Source organism: Pezoporus wallicus, unplaced genomic scaffold, assembly GCF_028554395.1.
Source record: "Pezoporus wallicus isolate ANWC-B61680 ecotype Strahan unplaced genomic scaffold, APGP_CSIRO_Pwel_v1 contig_2771, whole genome shotgun sequence".
NCBI lineage: Eukaryota > Metazoa > Chordata > Aves > Psittaciformes > Psittacidae > Pezoporus > Pezoporus wallicus.
The window spans coordinates 59,557-78,515 of record NW_026640005.1 but is presented as its reverse complement, the minus strand read 5'-3'; the positions used below and the strand labels follow the sequence as shown (position 1 = coordinate 78,515).

General features: G+C 38.9%; 1 protein-coding gene across 1 annotated transcript; it reads right to left on the bottom strand.

The window, feature by feature from the left end:
* Positions 1 to 524: 524 nt before the first annotated feature.
* Positions 525 to 14,849, bottom strand: LOC130603380 (RNA exonuclease 1 homolog). Its single transcript, XM_057417050.1, has 11 exons — positions 14,172 to 14,849; positions 9,856 to 9,952; positions 9,540 to 9,602; positions 8,911 to 9,045; positions 8,380 to 8,493; positions 7,747 to 7,820; positions 7,375 to 7,485; positions 6,974 to 7,089; positions 5,953 to 6,091; positions 3,533 to 3,653; positions 525 to 631 (listed from the first exon to the last, which is right to left on the bottom strand). Exons 1-11 carry the CDS (start codon positions 14,847 to 14,849, stop codon positions 543 to 545), a joined length of 1,737 nt encoding a protein of 578 aa, XP_057273033.1. The 3' UTR covers positions 525 to 542.
* Positions 14,850 to 18,959: the final 4,110 nt, after the last annotated feature.

Below are 18,959 nucleotides of genomic sequence, written 5' to 3'. Positions count from 1 at the left end.
ATACCTTTTTGTGTCTATTAGTGCATTAAGCATGACTAAGTTTGTTTTCTCTCTCTCCGAAAACAGATGGAGAGGTAGAGAGAACCAGGAAGTGACAGGGGAAAAGGATACAATCTCAGACTTTAACCACACTGCAGAAACTTGAGTTTTATTTCGGAGGCTGAACAAGGTGAAATCAAAAGGTTATATCCACAACTTGAAACAACAGAACTTTCACTTACTGCAAATGATAGTTTTCAGCTACACAGAGTTGTGAGGACAATTATAGAATTACTTTTGACAAAAAAAAAAAACAAAAACAAACAAACAAAACACAACAAAAAAACCCAAAAACCTGCTTAACACCAGAATTTAGTTTGTGCCTCTTGCACGTATTTTCTACATTTGTGTTTTCTCCTTCCTGCACACCTTAGGCGTCAGAAGAACAATCAGGTTTTTCCATTAGATTTTCACCTCTTTACATCAGAAGAGTAATTGGTACTGAAACATTACAGAGCAGCGAGCCAAGCTGAGGTTGACTTTGTCCTCCAGAGCCACAATAATCACTGTTTTCTCATTCCATTATCCTCTCTGACCTTCCAAAGGATTAGTTCCATACAAGCCATTGCATTTTCCCTGGAATTATAACCATCTAGAAAAGAATTTTAAAAAAATTATTTTGTGCTATAATATTTATTTCTTTATAGAAGAATGGTAGCTTTGCTTATTAAGGTGAACAATTGTTGAACATACTAAGACAATCCTTGGTATTTGACAGGTTTTGGTGCAACTTCCTGCTACCAGGATTCAAGGTAATAGTCACATGCTTCTAGCAATCCAGTATTGTCCAGCAATGTTCAGTTTACCACCACATCCTCCAGTTCCAATATCCAATGAGGCCTAGATTACCAGTTTAGAGTTACTACCCAGAGTAACCTCCAGTGTCCAATATAACTGTCTTTGGAAAACCAGATTCCCCCAGTCATGTACTTTCAAATCAGAAGCTGAAAGAGTAACATATGACAAGCTGATTTTGCAACTAGATTATAAATTTCTGCCTTAGTTAAAGACAATCCACTTGTCCTGATCAACTGAAATCCACCACAAAATCTGAACAGAATAAAGGATTTAAATTATATATGCTTAAAACAACCACTTAATAAAGTTAACAACTTACAAATTTATACATTTTATGCAATTCCCATAACTTAGTAACTATAATAACAGGAATTAAAGTATAAAAGTTTTAATGCATTCTGGCTGGGGAAAAAAAAGTGGTAGTCATCCGAACAAGAAATGCATACAATCCTCTCATTAGTTGGCGCTTACTATAGTCCCATATATATACTATATCAGAATACCCCTTCTAAAATCAGAACAATACAAGAAAAGCTGGCTGCCAGGTTAATGGCAATTAACTACTGAAAGTTCCAAGCATTCCCTGCTGAAAGCCAAAGCTGTGTGTTGAGATTTCCCTGCAACTTTAGGATAGGTGGAGAACAGACCTACTATATTCAGCCGTCATCTTCATAAGCAAAAGTTTGACACAGTGTCAAATTTTCACATGGACTACTTTGAATGCATACCTCAACGCCTATACAAACTGATGAAAACAAATCTAAATCCTAATGGTTAAGATTTTACTCACCATTTCGAATATAAAACTTTTAATAAAGGTACTGAAGATATGAGATAAACAGGTTTGGGATAGCATCTGGTTATTCAGAAACCAGAATAGTTGTGGAAGAAATGACAGCATACAGATGCTCCATCCTTGGCAGTGTTCAAGGCCAGGCTGTACATAGTCTTGGGCCAAACAATCTAATGTGAGACATCCCTGCCTATGGCAGGGGGGCTGGAATTAGATTATTTTAAGGTCTTTTCCAACCCTAACTATTCTATGACTCTATAGAGATCAGCATTTGCATTTGAAGGTGGCAAAATCCCCTCCCCATTTTACATTTCTGAGCTAGTGGCTCAAAAAGAAAAAGGCATTGCTTCTTTGCACTACAGCATTGAATTACTGCACAGATTCCACAACTACCGATTCCACAACCACTTTGGGCAGGGGAGAAAACCCCAAAATAGTAAGTTAATAATAAATAATAAAATAATAAATAATTCTTAGATTTAGTTGAGGTGTTTCATTCCCCAGAGAAACAGAGCACTTAAACGCTATCACAACAACAGATGACTCAAAAGTACAAGTACCAGCTTCTAGCTTTCTCTGGTAAAACTGAAATGCCAGTGATTTGAGATGATTTTTTACATGTAGCAGCCTAGACTCAGAAACAAAGATTTTCAGACATTTAGACATGTCACTGCAATTCAGGTATCTTCTGGCTTAAAGCAGTGCAGTCGAAGCAAGCTAAAACACCAGAGACCTACTGCTTTCTGACAGCAAAGGGCATTTCATTCTAATAAACCCTAGTTTACAAAGAAAGTAAATCAGAATCAAAATTTGTAAAATCTAATACAAAACTAATGCAAACTAGCACAAAGCAGCAGCAGAAACCGATAAAAACATAGAGAGTGGAAGTCATGAGTCAGGACTTTTTAGGTTTGCGGGTTTTTTTCCTAGACATGGCAGCTACATAGCTCTATAGTTTAAGCTTGGATTTTAGCTCAGTGGTGATCAACAAGGCATGATTAAATCCAAATTTAAGCAGAAAAGTCTGCTAAAGGCAGAATTTTTACTATTTGAGATAGCCATCTTATAGTCTTTAGAAATAACTTTTGACATTCTTAGCCTCGCTAGAAAGGTGTGCATAAGCCTGCAACAGCAAAGGAAGTCAGGGGATATTAGCTTTGACAGACAGATCCAGCTACTCCACTGGATATCAAATGCCACTGAGTTTTGCTCAGTGTGACCATTTATGTATTCCCTGGGCAGTGGAGGTATGTTAGCAGAATAGAATATTGTTTATTGTCCAGAAGGCTTCACTGATAAAAGCAAATATGAATCTGCCAGTTTATTTGAACAAACTGAGTATCTAAAATCAGATTAAAAAATCCTTTAGAATGGCATGGTTAAAGCAAAATATATTTGTCAAATTCAATGCTTTGTAAGTATTATATGCATGCTGTAGAACATGATTTGATTTGTCTTTGAGTGTCAGCAAAGAAACTTGCTTTAATTTTACTACTGAAAATCCCAGCTGAAGAGCTCGTGTATCAGTCTGGATAATCAAGTGAATCCTGACATAGATGCTAGGCTCACCACACTACCTTCAGAATTGTAAGAATGTCCCTTTGCAAGTGAAAGAAACTGGAACACTTTTGTATAACCCTCTGACAAACCAGCTGTACTGGGGGGAGAATGAGTGAGAGGCTTTATGCTACCCAGTTGCCATGCAGGGTTAAATCACATCACCAACCATCTTACCGTTCAGGAATATCCTCTGCTTCTACTACACAATTGAACTAAAGATATTTAAGACAAAGCTTTAAATGACAGCAAGGGTATTATTATCTTTTCAGTTTTCTGGGTAATTCCTGTCTCCCATTTCATGAGGCAATATATTGATTGCTTAATAAGAACCCAGGCTCTTACCATCATCTTGATGAATTCTCCTGAGGTAATCAGCTGTCAGACTTCTAAGTGTTCTTTTGTGAGGCAAACCTAGCGGATGAGGAAACACTACTGATGTGTCCACCACCATGTCATGAATTAGCTGAAAAAGAGCAGAGGCCACAGTAATGATTACAGATCCAGTTACAGTCTTGTACATCCTTTATTTATTAAAAAGGATAAAATCTCAACTAGTATCTAAAATACTTTCCTTCTCAATAATATGCCCAAACTAACCCTTGAGCCCCCAAAACAACATCATCTGTCCTGTGTGCCACTTTCTCCTAGAGAATGGCAAACTGTGGAGCAAAAAGCTGTGGAAAAATTATCCTTTGCAGTGATTTCTGAACAACTCATTGACATTTATTCACCAGTTATTGATGGCTTGGCGTCACGAGTGAAGATTTGGGAAGGGCTTCAACAGCGTTTACTACAAGCAAAATGACCAAAGGCATATGGGGTATGCAAATCTGGTTGGAAAAAAAGGGTGCTTAGGCAATCAGGAAATGTCCATCCAGGACTGTCATCTCCTGAGTGATGCCAAGCTACCCATGTGCTGGTCCGCCCACATGCAAGGTTGGATCTGCAGCTACCCATGCACCTTGTCACCAACCGTTTCGACCCTCGCCTGTCCATACAGACAAGTGAGAGTAAGACCTTCCAGCCTGCGCAGTGGATTTTTTAGGTGCAGTGCAGCTTGCGCAAAACTGGCCCTACCCTTTAAACCTGAGGTTTAACTGCCACAGCCTAGTTAGGTAGGACAGTGACAGCAAAGTCCACAGGTCATAGGTTTTGTAAGAATGTCTTTCTCTTTTATGGAAGACCATACAAGGCTAGACGAGCTCCATCAGCCCAGGTTTGAAGATAGGAGTTTTCCTTCTCCTATGAGGAAGGCCTGCCTTCGCTAACAAAGGTTAAGGAAGACCGTCACCCACGCATTCTGATCAAGACTGTCAACTCCTGGGTCAATCACAAGAGACTGATGATGCAATAGCACAACAAGCGCCTAGGCGGGATACTTAGAGGCGTTCAGTCATAAGCCCGCAGATGGTAGCCTCATGCCAGCAGCTCCTCAGCCAAGTGCACGCACCAGGGGTCTGAACCTGTGGTTCTTCTCATACTGAGGATTACTATTGCAACAACACATCACCAGTAGGGTAAAACTAACCTGTCTCATGACGCCCAAGCGTTCATAGCGATGTCGCTTTTTGATCCTTCGATGTCTCCAGTTATATGTTCACTGCATATATACAGTGAACATGATTCATTCTAGTTTTAGACAGCCACTGCCATCCTGCAAAACCTCACTTGCATTGGCCTTTAGATGTCAGTAGCAGGGAAGCCTATCAAGGCTCAATTCTAATTCCTTCATTAGTAATATCACAGCATGGTTGAAGTTGGAAAGGACCTCTTGAAGTCATCTTATCCAAACCACCTCTCAAGCAGGATGTCCAAGAGCCTGTTGCCCAGCAACATGTCCAGATGGTTTTTGGGCATCTCCAAAAGAGAAGACTCCACAACCTCTCTCAATAACCTGTGTCAGTGCTTGGTCACCCTCACAGTGAAAAACTGTTTCCTGGTGTTCAGAGGGAACCTCCTGTATTTGAGTCTGTGCCTGCTGCCTTAAGCCCTGCACTGAGCACCACAGGAAAAAACTTGGCTTAGTGTTGTTTGCATCCTTAGAATCATAGAATAGTTAGGGTTGGAAAAGACCTTAAGATCATCTAGTTCCAACCCCCCTGCCATGGGCAGGGACACCTCACGTTAAACCATGTCACCCAAGGCTCTGTCCAACCTGGCCTGAACGCTGCCAGGGATGGAGTACTTGCCAGTTTTTTGGGCAACCTGTTCCAGTGCCTCACCATAAGAGGTTTCCTGGGCAGATAGCTATGCTTCTGATGGAATACTGCTGCCTTTAATATTTAATAGCATAATCCACACATTTCTGGTACCTAAGGTAACTACTTGACAGACAGCACAATTATTTACAGCAATTCTAAGAGAATACCTTAGTGTTACTTGAATTGTCACTGCCTTTTATGCATAGGGTGTCATGAGTTCTGCAAGATCAGAAAACATACAAATGTAGGTTTCTGTGAACCCACAAATAAAGACAATATTATTCAGTAGTGATGTATGGTTCCATAATTAGAAGCACTAAACAGCAGAGTAGGAAGCTGAAATGTGAAGATGTTTACCATAGTGTATTTTGTATAGACATCTCTTCCTGATATGAAATACTTTTAATACAGCTATCATTTAACAATCAAGTACATTTAATTATTTTTTCATACCCATTGATCTGCTGAAATAAAACCTTCTTTTTATTTCTTAAATTTATTAGAATACAGTAAAAACAAGTAGTCACCTCCTAAAACTGGCTTCAAAACCAGCTACTTTACCTTGAGAGCAAATAAGTCGTTTTCCATGTTGTGTCCAATTAAAATTGTATCCACACTGAACAAGTTTAGCAGTACCGCCTGTACAGCCCGAAGAGTTGTTGTGGTATTTTTCAGATCATTCTTCTTTACTCCAGAGAGTCTAAAAAAGAGATCAAAAGAGTTTCATTGACAGAAATACTAAGAAATACCTAGAACTAGGTTTGCAGTGATCATTTCCCCAGCATCTAAAGTTAACTCTAGCCAGCTTTAAAAAAAAACAAAAAACAACAAACATAAATCACACGGTGTTGAAGTCAATGTAAAACATTTTTTCATTCTCTTCCTTTTCACCTAGGTAGTATAAGATAAACTAAGGTAGGTGATATTAACTTAGCTCTACCACTACAAGTGACTTAAGCATGTTTAAGCATGGACCAAAAGACAGGACTCTGAGCAAGCAAATATTGGTGTTGAAATAGGAACACATTACATTGGTTCTCCTCCAAATTCTTTACAGTGAGGCTCAAAACCTGCGTTTCCTCATCGAGCTGTTGCAGGACTTCAGAGAACTAACAGGAATCAAAAAGGTGTCTTTCAGGTCTTAATGACAAAACCCAATATGAAGAACAAATACAAGATCTACACTAAATACAGACAAATCTTATTAAGCTGTACAGTCTGATGACCTCAATGCATGGCTTATGACTATATTGCTTTTTTTGTGAGACAACACTTACAGATTAAATTTGCATTTGCTTCTGTCACCTTAGGGAACTGAGCAAATTCTGGGAGGTTTAACATTTTTTTTTTTTCTGAATTGGAAAAAAGGTCTTTCAATGTGAAAAGGAAAAAAAAAGGTGGAACTAGGCAAAAAGAAGAACTGTTCTTAATTGAGCATGTAACAACAAAAGCCTCATGGGTGACTGAATGTCTTTGATTATGTTACTAGAAATAGCATTTGGGAGAAGCATGTTTCTTCTTATATAGTTATCCGCCAATTTATTAAATCTAATCCTGAAGTATTATAGAGTAAGTAGCATACCTTATATCGTAGTCCACAACTTTACCATCTGGTTTAACAAATACATCATACACAACCTGTAGTTTAGGATCAACCACTGTGACTCTAGTTAGTTCCAAGCCACGGGTTGTGTAACACTAAAGAAAAAAGTACATTTAATGAGCATTTACACAACAATGCTTCCTTACATTATGCAAGCTGTTCATAAAGCACAACAAGCTACCAAGTCAACAGATCCAAATATTTTTGCCCACAATACTAAAGGTCAGTCTTGTAGGATGACTAGTCATACTGAAAGGTCTAGTCAGAGTTCTGCAGACCTAAGAGACTTCAGTGCCAAACTACTACAACTAGGATATGGCTTCATAAAAAAGCAATATAATTTTCTATTAGCTGAACCAAAGTTTTTAGGTTGCACATACCATCTCGCAGTTCAGAGCATATACATCATGGGTTCCATCAAGAGGTGGTGATTTAATTAACGTCTTCATGAAGCCTTCCAATTTCTCCCTTCTCCCATCATGAACATGAAGCTGCAAAGTTTCCATTGGTATTTAAGTGCAAGTTTACTAGATAGATCTTACACAAATTGCCAGAAAATTTGTTTCTCTAAGAGACTTGGGAATATATATATAATATTTCTTGTCAGCATGTGTCATATAATTTAGTGAACACTAATAAGTAAACCTAAAAGGCTTGTACCAAGTCATTAACACTGAGCCATACCTTTTTATAAAATCAAAAGGACAGTGAGATACTGCTTTATGTAAATCTTCTTAGAACATTACTCCTACCTTTGCAATCTGACATCCAGGAGACCCAACTACTCTCTCACAACAGGTGTAACGTTTTTCTACACCACCAGGTACTGACAAAAAGAAAAGTTGGTAGTTGAGCAGTAGTAGCAGCAACCAGCAAAAACAAATCAGTATCCTCACTCGGCTTCTCAAATTTCCTTTCCATTTTCTCCTGAAACAGCACTGTGGAAAACAGCGAGTGCCACCTATGCCAAGATGACAAACTCTACATTGTTCCCTCCCAAGATAAGGTTTTTGTAAAAAAGAAATACCAATAAATAAGAAAGAGAAAGTTGCACTATGTTCTAGAAAGTTCTCTGTGAGAGGCATATTTAAGACTGATTCTGAGTACTTAAGGTGTCTCTTAGAAACCATGACAAGGCTCTCTTAGAAGTCAATGCAAGGCCACCCTCTTCCCACACAGTTTTATTCATATCAGCTTTCCTAAAGTTAGGGCATATTCGGAGAAAACAGGCTTTACTAGCTAGACACATTCCCAGAAGAACAGCAGAATGTATCTCAGCTGAACCTTATAGGAAAAAAGTTCCTACTTTGATCTTGCTCAGCTTTGACACGAGATGTCATAACATTTAACAGCTTCCATAAAGACTGAATGCCAAGGTCACCTACCTCTTTGTTTCAATACTCCACCAGAATGATAGTTGCATTCCTCTTTACGTTGATGTGTTCCCGAAGAAGTAACAGCATATATTTCACCACACCTACAGCAGACCCTTTTGAAAGCTAAAAACACCCCAAAAACCAATAAACCAATAAGCAGAGTGTATTTCCTAGGTGGCTTGCCATGAAGTTAAAAAATGCTGAATTGAAGTATAAAAGAAGTTTCATGAACAGCACATGAGAAAACAGAATATCAATATACAAGAAGCCTCTCAAGACAAGCCATGTATCAAGAAAAAGTTCCTCTATAGCACAACAAGAAATTCAAGTTTACCTACGACTTTAATTACTATGTTGGAACAAAAATGTAAAAGGACATATGAAGACTCATTGTTTAGCTTTGAAAACTTTGAATTCACATGCAGTCTAGGCAGTAAAGACGGAACACAGGCATAATGTATAATTTTATACCCATGTATTTTACTGTCCTGTGAACAACTGATTGAAATTCAATTTTGTTGCAGCCTACTAGGCACTTACCATTACATCCAGAATTTTTTACACCAGTAAGAATAGCACTACCATTTTTTCCAGGATGTTGTCGAGGGAAGTTATTTTCGTTCAACTGCTCCTTAGTCAGAAGATACTTTTTTAAGAGTTCATATAGAGCACCATCTGTAAATGCTAAAAAAAAAAAAACAAAAACAAAACCAAAAGCCAAAACATAAACAAACCTAAAGCTTAAGCAACATTAAAACAACTGTAAGTAGCACTTAAAAACACTAGTACTTCCAAAATAAAACCAAAGCAAAATTGCAAGTTGACCACTACAGTTTACACCAAAACATATATGCTTGTATCTCAGAGCAATTAGAGGTGATTAGAGGTGAAGCATTACTCAAAATAGACACTATATAGGCATGATGATTCACTAGCTATCCCAGAAAGGCTAGATATGCAGTACTAAAAAACATTGTATTCCCAAAAAAAAGTTCCAACGTTTTCCCCTTGTGAAAGAGTTTTCAGTTATAAACGGGGAATTGTGTACAAAATCCTTGCAGTGGCAAATAGATGAAGGATGACCAAAACCAGAGCAACATTGTCATGCTGAAATAAGACCGTTTATAGGTGGCAGTGGAGAACTGACATCTTGCTTCCCCTTTCTTTACCTTTTTCTTCCTCTGACTGTAGGGATCCTGTGCCACTGGAAGATCTGCTGTTATTAGGTTGCCCTAAAGGCAGGAAAACATGTCTTTAGTATTTCTTCTCAATTTCAGATTTCCTGTTAATATCCTAAGCAAATATTTATAAATCAAGCCACCAATTTATTTCAGTGATATATTTCTATAAAAGGATTTAAAGATACAGAAATATCTTTAGTAAAGTTGAACTAAATAATGATTTTCAGACATTTTTCTGCTGTTCTAATTTCTACACTTAGAACCCATTAAAAAAAAAATAAATCTTAATTGAAAGCAAAACTACCAAGACCTCTTAGCTTTTTGAGAGTCTTCACAGCAAGATTCAGGTACATCTTTTTATTGCCAATGCGATCATAAATAGATTGTTCTTCTATTAGAGCCTACATTAAAAATAAAAAAAAAATTAAAAAAATAGACATTTAGTGAGCACTCTATGTTCTACAAAAAGCACTGCCATTTAGAATCTAAGGCTGCGAACCTAGAGATAGTTACACATGCAAGTAATGTCCTAAATTTGAAGTACGACAGGAGACAAAAAGTCAGATGGATTTAAAGTCCTGCTCAGAGAGGGAGGCATTATGGTGAAAGGCACTGTTACCAAAGAGGATCTACAGAGTATTTTACAAACCTACCTGAATATTAGAGCTCTGTTTGATGTAGCAAAGATGCTGAGTGTTATCACTGCATATATCAGAAGTATTTTAAGTAGGAGTACAAGAGAAAGTCTTAAATCTAGATAATTCAATTATGAGACCATTATTGGAATCTAATTAATTTATCACAGGGATTGAGGAGGTGAACTTTTTGGTCTATAAATACCTTCACAGAAAAAGAAAAAAAAAAAAAAGAAAAGATCTGATTGCAGAATTCTGAATTCTGTCTAGCCGATGTAAAACATGTATGATCCATTGGGTGAAAGCTAAAGCTACAGAGGTTCAGGTTAGAAAGAAAACCCACAGTTTTTCACAGCCAGGATAATGAACTATTAGAACAAGTTTTCTGGGCATGTGGCAGTTTAGAAGACAAATTCAGCACCTGTGAAGCAAAGATCTGTTGGGAAAAAATCAGTGCTTCAACTCAGAATTGAAATCTAATCCCTGGGAAGATTTGAGCACTCTCAGGGTAACCATTCCTACTGGTAAACATTCCCTGGCTAAAGACAACTTTTTCTGATCCTGCGTCAAAGGAGGTGAAGAAAGGTCTCCTCAATTTTCTTTCTGTAAAGTTGTAAGAACAGCAAGGAGAGGAAGGTCCAGCACCTTTTAGTCAGGAAGAAACATGCTCAAAATAAGGAGTACACACATTAATCTTCTGGGGAAGAAGATACCTTCTTCCTTGGTTTTATTTTACTGTTAACACTACATGGGTAGTTCACAAAAAGTGCAGCTTATTTCAGGTGTAAACAGTGCCTTGTAACAATCACTACAGCATGTACATTTCATAAGTTACAAGCCCTAAGCAAAGGGAAAGGGGAAAACAGATGAACCTGAGAATTATCACAGGAGGAAATTCTTCACTATGGGGGTGAGGGTGGTGAGGCACTGGCACAGGTTGCCCAGAGAAGCTGTGGCTGCCCCATCCCTGGAAGTGTTCAAGGCCAGGCTGGATGGGGCTTTGAGCAACCTGGTCTAGTGAAGGTGTCCCTGCCCATGGCAGAGGTGTTGGAACTAGGTGGTCTTCAGGGGCCCTTCCAACCCAACCATTCTATGGTTCTATGAAGTTAAAGGGAAGGTAAAAGGAACATTACTTCATGAAAATGAAAATCAGGCATACCAAGATGTGCTACATAATACAGCAACACAGTAACAGCAGAGTAGTATCATGTGATGTTTTCCAAGCTTCCATTCGAAGTGTAATCAAAAACACCCACAGAGTCTTATCAGCACACCTCCATAAATTCTTTTGACTTCCAGCTTGTAAGAAATTTAGATCACCTAAAGGTTAAGCTTGGGATATTTGTGCTTGTCAGACAATATCTGCTGGGAGTAGTACTTGGTGTGGTGAAAACCAAAAAGACAAGACCAAAGGCTCAAAGTGGTTCACAGATGTTTTCCTTCTGTTCTGAATAAATCTCAAAGCCATTATTACATTCCAGGAAGCTTTCAGTATTTACAAGACTTTTATTTTGCAGAAGCAAAAGTTTTTCTTTTTTTATTACCAAAATGGCATGTCTTATTAGAAGCTTTTAACAGTGGTAAAGACAAATACTTTTGCTTAGAGGAAAGTGATTGATAACAGTGGCAAGTGTAAGATTGAGTACATTTTAAATTCTGCTTCCTGAAATATTTTACTTTAAAAAAATTAACCAAATAAAAAGAATGCCACCAACACATTGTGCAAGATAAAACTGCTGACTTAATTAAGTTGAAGATTTGTAAGGAAAGAACTATAAACCATAACAAACCTTGTTAATAGCCTCATTCACTGTGCTACATGTTTTGACACATTCCGTGAGAAAGCAAGTGAAATATCGCTGCCTTGTCTCCTGTGGTACTTTGCATCCCGATTCTGGAATGGAAGGCCTTTTCCACATAAAAACCTCAAAAAAAAATAAAACAAAACCAAACCTCATGGTAGTGTGGTCAATATGTAACAAATAACCCCCCAAAAGTAAGATTAATTCAGCCATTTGTTTTGTCCACCCTCAGAGGAAAAACCCTAATTAAAAATCAAACATTGCTGAATAGCTATTCAGAAAACTGCAGTTTCACAATACTGGGAGCCAGGAACTACCATCAGAAATAGTAGCTGTAGAGATTTTCCCTACTTGAACTAAACTAATCAGTCTTCTCCTCAAGGTTATGGCAGATATTAAAACTATTTAATTTTTTTTTTCCTTAGAGAAAGTTCAGTTGTTTAGCAAGGACTAGCAGTTCAGTTATGATTTAAGTCATGCTCTCCATCTGGCCTTTATTTCAGACAGTACTTCACTCGGAGCATAAACTAAAGACCCAGTAAACCACACTGGGAAAAAAAAAAATTTTTAGGAATCTGTAGCCTTTGTTAGATTATGCAATGTAGAGTCTTTACACATCACATTTTGTTTATTTTCAAATAACATAGAATTCATCACAGAAGATCATCACTTTTGACAATCTGCCTTATGTTAGGTTAACTATAGTACTGTCACACCCAAAAAAGTCCAAAAAGTTACAAAAATGCATTGCGTACCAAACGTGGTAATTTGAGTCATATGTCTATATCACATTTATTTGCTAAGAAATATCCTTTAAGAGCAGCATTTAAATGTGTGCTACCACCAAGGAGAAGGAGAGTTTTGCATACAGGGAACAAAAGCAGCATCACTGTCACAACTTAGCCTCACTGTTACTGGGGCATGCAGAATTCTGTTTAGGAAACCAGGTACATACTGGAGAGCAGAAGCTTGCTTGCTGAATTCCTCCATTATGATGCTGCTGCCAAGGAGATGCCTTGAAAAACACCATTTCATTTTTCTTGGGTACCTAATATGCACACACACAAAACCAGAGTTAATATTCAGGTAGTTCCAAAGCACAGCAAGATCGTGTTAAAGTTAACACACTGCTTCTTCAAATGGAATTTTGCTATCAGATTCAGCATTCTATTCATGACAGGAAAATGCTAAACTGAAACAGCTTAGGGGTAATGGAGGTGGGCTTAAAGAATGATGCCTTCTATTGACATTGTCACCTAAAGCACTGTAAAAATAGAAAAAGTGAAGGTGACACACAAGCGCTGTATCTGAAATTTCATGGTAGATACCTCCATTCCAGACTGACTTTTCAGCTCCCATTAGCGTTAGCTGCTCTTGTCAGCAGCTTGTTTTACCTGCATCTGGAACCAGCTCCAAGTACTACTTGGTACAGCTTTTAACAGAAGAGTTGATGAGACATTTGCTCTAAGTTCAGAATATTTTTCAATTAGATTACAGAATCCTGCCAACCTCAAGTTCAACATATTTTATGCTGATCCTCAGTTTATCACAAGATTATAACTCACATCAAATTTTGCCATGTGCGCAATTCTTCTCTTTTGCCCAGGAGCATTTACTTTGGTTTCTAACAAATTGAGATCTACATTTCTTCCATAAGCCTATAAAAAAACAAGAATAGACTATTTAGACCAAATCTTATGAAGCGCTAAACTTCAGCAATATTCTCACGACCCATTCATTCCAATGTTTCAGGATACACAGTCAAAAACTCACCAGGAAAAATTACAATTCCATCGTTAGACAGTTATTTTACATTCAGAACACAATACTTTGAACCTGAGGCAGTGGTACTCAATGTAGCTACATTTGTTAATAAGAATGGGAGACTACTGAATACTCAACTGCCTCTAAAGCTTTGCTTATTACAGTAAAAGTAATAGAAACCCATATAGCAGGGAACTATTCAGAGCAATTTTCTACTTCAGGAAGCAGAGCTCACCCATTGTTAAACTACAGAATCATTAAGTGTTCCTTATGATTCTGTCTACTGGTCATGAAGTTTCAAATATTTAACCCTTACTAACACATTTTTTGAAAGAGTACTTGTACTTGACTAGGTATCACATCCTGCCCTAATATGCTCAGAAAAGAAAACCCCAACTACTGAAAGCAAAACAAATTACCTGCTGATCATGGTCCTTCTTTCTTGCTTCTCTTTCAAACTCATCAAAAATTCTTCGACACTCCTCTAAAGGATCATCTGGTTCAGAGAGCCCTGTGTCCTCCCCACTGGTTTCCGCTTCCTCAGTGGATGAACCCAGACCACTTTCTTTCTTATTTAAGTAATAAGTTGAATAGAGGTACGTATCTTTTGCACTATCATTACCCCCACTTTCTTCTATACTCTGTCCTTTCTCTGTATTTATAATTTCCTTATAAGGTCTTCCAATTGCAGTTCCATCTTTTGATGAGTGACCAGTACACAAGGGAGACTCTGTTACTCTTCTGCTCTTCACACAGATTTCATTAGTAGTACTCTCCTGAAATGCTTTCACCAACATATTAGTTTTTGCATTTCCTTGCTTCAGAATTCCCTTCTCCATGCCTGCCTCAGTAGAAGCAGCTGAAGACACATATTTGTCCTCACTGTAAGTAAGGGCATCTCTTTCCCCCAAACCCTTCAACATACCAGTGGTTACATCAGGCAAACAAATCTCTCTTGCTTTTGGAGAAACACTGCCTAGTTTTCCAAGTTTATTTAAACTTTTGCTGTTTTTCCGCAAAGTAATTTCCTCAGACTTATCTTCGCTACTCCCAAGAATGTCTGCTATAGCATCATCATGTAATTTTCCTGCACACATTACAGCAGTCAGTTCTTTGTCCCTGTTAGCTTTTCTACAGTTCCTTCTTATTCTTGGCTTTTTATTAGGAACTTCTGGTGGCAGATCAATGACAAGTCTACCTTCCTCATCAGAGTCTGAAAATTCAGTTTCAGGTTTCACTGGGTTTCTTGGCATCTTTGTGATTGCACATCCAATCTTAAATGGAGGCATCTTTGAGTTCCCACCCCAATTTCCACATGGAGGAGTGGTTGGGTTAAACTGCTGTTTAGCATTTTCATCCTCATTTGTTTCAGAAGAGAGACCTGCAAAATAATTTTGAAGAAGTTTATATCAAATAACAGTTGCTGGACAACTATAATCAACAAAGTCTAATTAAAAGCCAACAACCATCATTTGTATATTTGGAAACTGAAACCATGTGACATGCATGTGCTAAAGTGGACAATTGTTTCCTTAGGAAAAAGTGTCTTTCTGTAAGATAATTTTCAAGGGTTAAATTGTTTCCAATAGTTTAATCAGGAATACTGTACTGTGAGAACCCCTTCTGTTCCTTAACTTAATTCTTGACTGAACCAACTGCTAATTTAATCCTTTTGAGTTTTTGTAAATCACCCCCCTCTCTTTGAGGAAAGGCATAGCTATGACCTTAAATTAAGACATCCTAAACAGCAATCTACAGATATCAGCTGAGGAAAAAAGAAATAATCTATTTTATTAATCATGCACAAGATTACAAGTTTCATTGTCTCAAATACCCAGTAACATTTCAAGCCAGGCATGTTCACAATTTTGCAAAAACTTCAAGCAGCCTCAGAAATTGAATTTCCAACTGCAGGTTTAAGTGACTAACCACTATCATTTTAGCTTTTATAGGCTGTGGACTGCATAACAAAACTCAGCCTGATACTTTCTCAATGCATTATACCCTCAAACAGATATTCTGGCAAATCACAAAATGCAGTGGTTATTGCCCTCCCAGAGTTTTATTACTTGTTTAGAGACCCTGTCATCCATGAGATCTGTTAGCATCAATTGTGTATTTTAACAAAAATGCTATTTACATTGTCATTTAAAAACACATCACCATTTGATTTCAACAGTGATTGTATCAGTAACTACAACACATTTCAGGGAAATACTAGAAAGTCACATTTTGTTAGTGAACAGGATCCTTTGCAGGTTGTTCAAAATAAGCAGTTTCGACATTAACACAAAAACAATACATTAACACAGGGCAGTACCACAAAGCCTCACAACCCTTTTGCTGTGGGTTAACCCTGCCTGGCAGCTGCAGCCCATGCAGCTGCTCTTACTTACCCAGTGGGATGGCAGAGAGAATCAGAAGGGTAAAGTAAGAAAACTTGTGGATTGGTATCAAGACAGTTTACTAGGTAAAGCAAAGCTGTGCACACAAGCAAAGCAAAGTGAGGAATTAATGCACTAGTTCCCATTGCCTGGGAACAACACCCATTCCAGACGTTTAGCCACTTCCAGGAAAGCAGGCCTTCATTGTGCCTATTACTTCAAATTCTTCTTCTTCCTCTTTCTTTCCCCAGGTGTTATTGCCACACACAGCATCATATGGTTTGGACTATCCCTTTGGTTAGCCTGGGTCAGCTTTCCTGGATGTGTCCCTTACCAACTTCTCACCCACCTCTGGCCTACTTGCTGGAAAGGCACCATGAGAAACAGAGATCCTGAGGCTGTGCAAACACTCTTCAGCAATAACAAACATGGGTGTGTTATGAACACTGTTTGGGGCAGAAACGCAAACCTTAGCACCATACAGAGCTGCAAAGAAAACTCATTCCATCCCAGACAAAACCAGTACATCTGACTACCTCAAAGAAATACTCTAAGCCACTATGGTCTTACCAGAATTGTTATTGCCAGAGAAATATATCTCAGAAAAGTAATGTTTCCACGTCTTTTATACAGGTGAGGTGCTATTCAGACTATGCAGTAAGCCATGTTGTAGGCTTTTTCTTTGACTAACTAGAGCCTGATTGAACCTTTGGGGCTCAAGCTTGCAAGAAATTGCAGAATAAAGAAGAAATTGCATTTAATGACAGATGCTGGTCACTTGAAAGTAAATACATATGGACAGCCTTCAACGAGTCCCATCATGCAGCACAGCTACCTGCAAAATCAGCAAGTGGAAGTCAGGAAGCGAATGACCCCACACTGGTGGTGGTTTTCTTTCTTTTTCTTCCTGACTACCATCAAATTATCCCAGTACTATTTCCAGGCTGCAGTTTTTTATGCTCAAGTGATATGCAGGTAGACTCCACAACTCGTTAAAGGTGTAAAGTAGGTATTCTTTATTCAGCGCTGAGGCACATGGGGGATCGCTGCTCCAAAGGTATGCGCACCTCAGGGTTGTTCTCCTTCATGTTTATCCTCTAAACTGTTACATATTCATGAGGTTATGTAACACGCTTATACATATTCATGACCTATCCCCGCTTCATATTATAATGAGGTAAAAGGTCCTTGCTTGCGTAGGGTCTCCTGATGGTCGTGGGCGGGGGTCTCAAGACAAAGTAAACAAGTCTTCCCTGAACTTCTCACCTCTAGTTGTTGCGCATGTTCACTGGTGATTTAGTCACTGTCCAAACCACAAATCTGGTTTCAGTCGGTTTAGGGGTCCAGAGAACAGGAGTTACTGTTCCTTCCTCTTATCAATAGCCTTGGTCCCTCCACCCTGTTCCAGCAAGCACGGTAAGTGTTGAGCACACATTTGTTGAGTTAGCAAGAGGCTTAACCCTAACCCCCCTGTACATCGGTTAACCCTTTGCATCACAAGGGCAGAACTCTTTGAGAAAGAATATAAAACCACATTACCATTTACAGTGAACTGTGAAAAACAGTTTCCCATGTTGTGGAAATCAAGTACCTGCTTCATTGGAAGAGTGAATACAGAGAGAGGGAATCTGTATTCTGACTGAAGTTTTGGCATTCCTGAGCTGTGAAGGCAGAAAATCAGTAGCATCTGCTTAAAAGCCAGATGAAGAGACACTTTGATTCTCTGGACTACATACTTAGCTAGTAACTCTTTACCTAGTAGCAATGAATGTAACCCACAGCAAACCATAGGAATGAGACCAGCTCAGTTCAAAGTAATCAGAAAGCAACTACTTACAAAGTAGCTGCTGGTAGCTGATTACAAAGTAATCAGAAAGCAGAATCAGGTGTTTTTTTTCTATTAGCGTAGGTTGCTAGTATTTTAGTATTGCAAAATTTCATGGTTTCCATTTTAAAGTCATTTTAGCACTCAGCCCTTGCCTCTCATGCCCATTTGGCTTTATTGCCAGCAGTTTGAAAACAGTGTTCCTGCTGATGAGATCTAGCTTACTGTCCTGTGAAAACTCAGTCATAAGAGGAATATCACAATCATCAAGAAAGCTGGCTACAAACGTTATTACTCATCATGCTTAAGAAGAAAGCGGAGCACGATGGGAGAGGCATACTCCTCTCATTGAAGTTTCAGTTGGAAATTTCAGAATGATGTGCAAAGCAGGCCCTTTGCAGACTGCCAATCTGGAAGCAAAGCAAGTACCTTAACGAAGATTAAAACCAGCCAACATTACAACTTCCCTCCAATACAAAAGCTAAGGGTCACACCCTGTGAAGGACAGGTGACATCCTCCTACCAGAAATGGAAGAAGTCACCAGTTTTAACTGTAGTATCACACACCAATTATCCTACCAAGTCCAGCTTCCTGAAGCCCAACCCCAAACACAGGTTTATAACCTAACCCTAGTGTTCGCACTGCTGTTGGTCCAGGTGGGGGGGGTTAATTAATTACTTTTCACAGTCTCCTAAGAGCAAGACCGTGAAGACCTCCTACCCTGTCATTTCACTCTTCAGCTCTCACACACGGCACTACAGTGCCCTATTTCACCATTCCAAAGGGCAGGAACGAAGCCAGGCGCACATCTCGCCACTACCTGGAAAGCGGCATCCCCGCGGAACGGGTGGATCCCGGCTCCCACTGGGGAGGCATGCCTGGCCATCCTCACCCTGCGGTCGGGCGGAGCCGGGCTGCTGCGCGGCGAGAGGCTGCTCCCTGCGCTGGAAAGCCCTGAGGCGGCAGCTGCTCTGAGGCTGCTGGGTGGGCCCGCGGC

What these genes read in the sequence shown, in the direction of transcription:
- LOC130603380 (XM_057417050.1), bottom strand. Translation starts at nt 14,849, where the DNA reads ATGTGTGCAGGAAAATTACATGATGATGCTATAGCAGACATTCTTGGG. An exon ending in ACAGTCAGAGGAAGAAAAAG is followed by an intron (nt 9,046 to 9,539) that starts GTAAAGAAAGGG and finishes TAGCATTTACAG; the next exon opens with ATGGTGCTCTATATGAACTC. An exon ending in GAGAATTCATCAAGATGATG is followed by an intron (nt 632 to 3,532) that starts GTAAGAGCCTGG and finishes ATTCTTTTCTAG; the next exon opens with ATGGTTATAATTCCAGGGAA.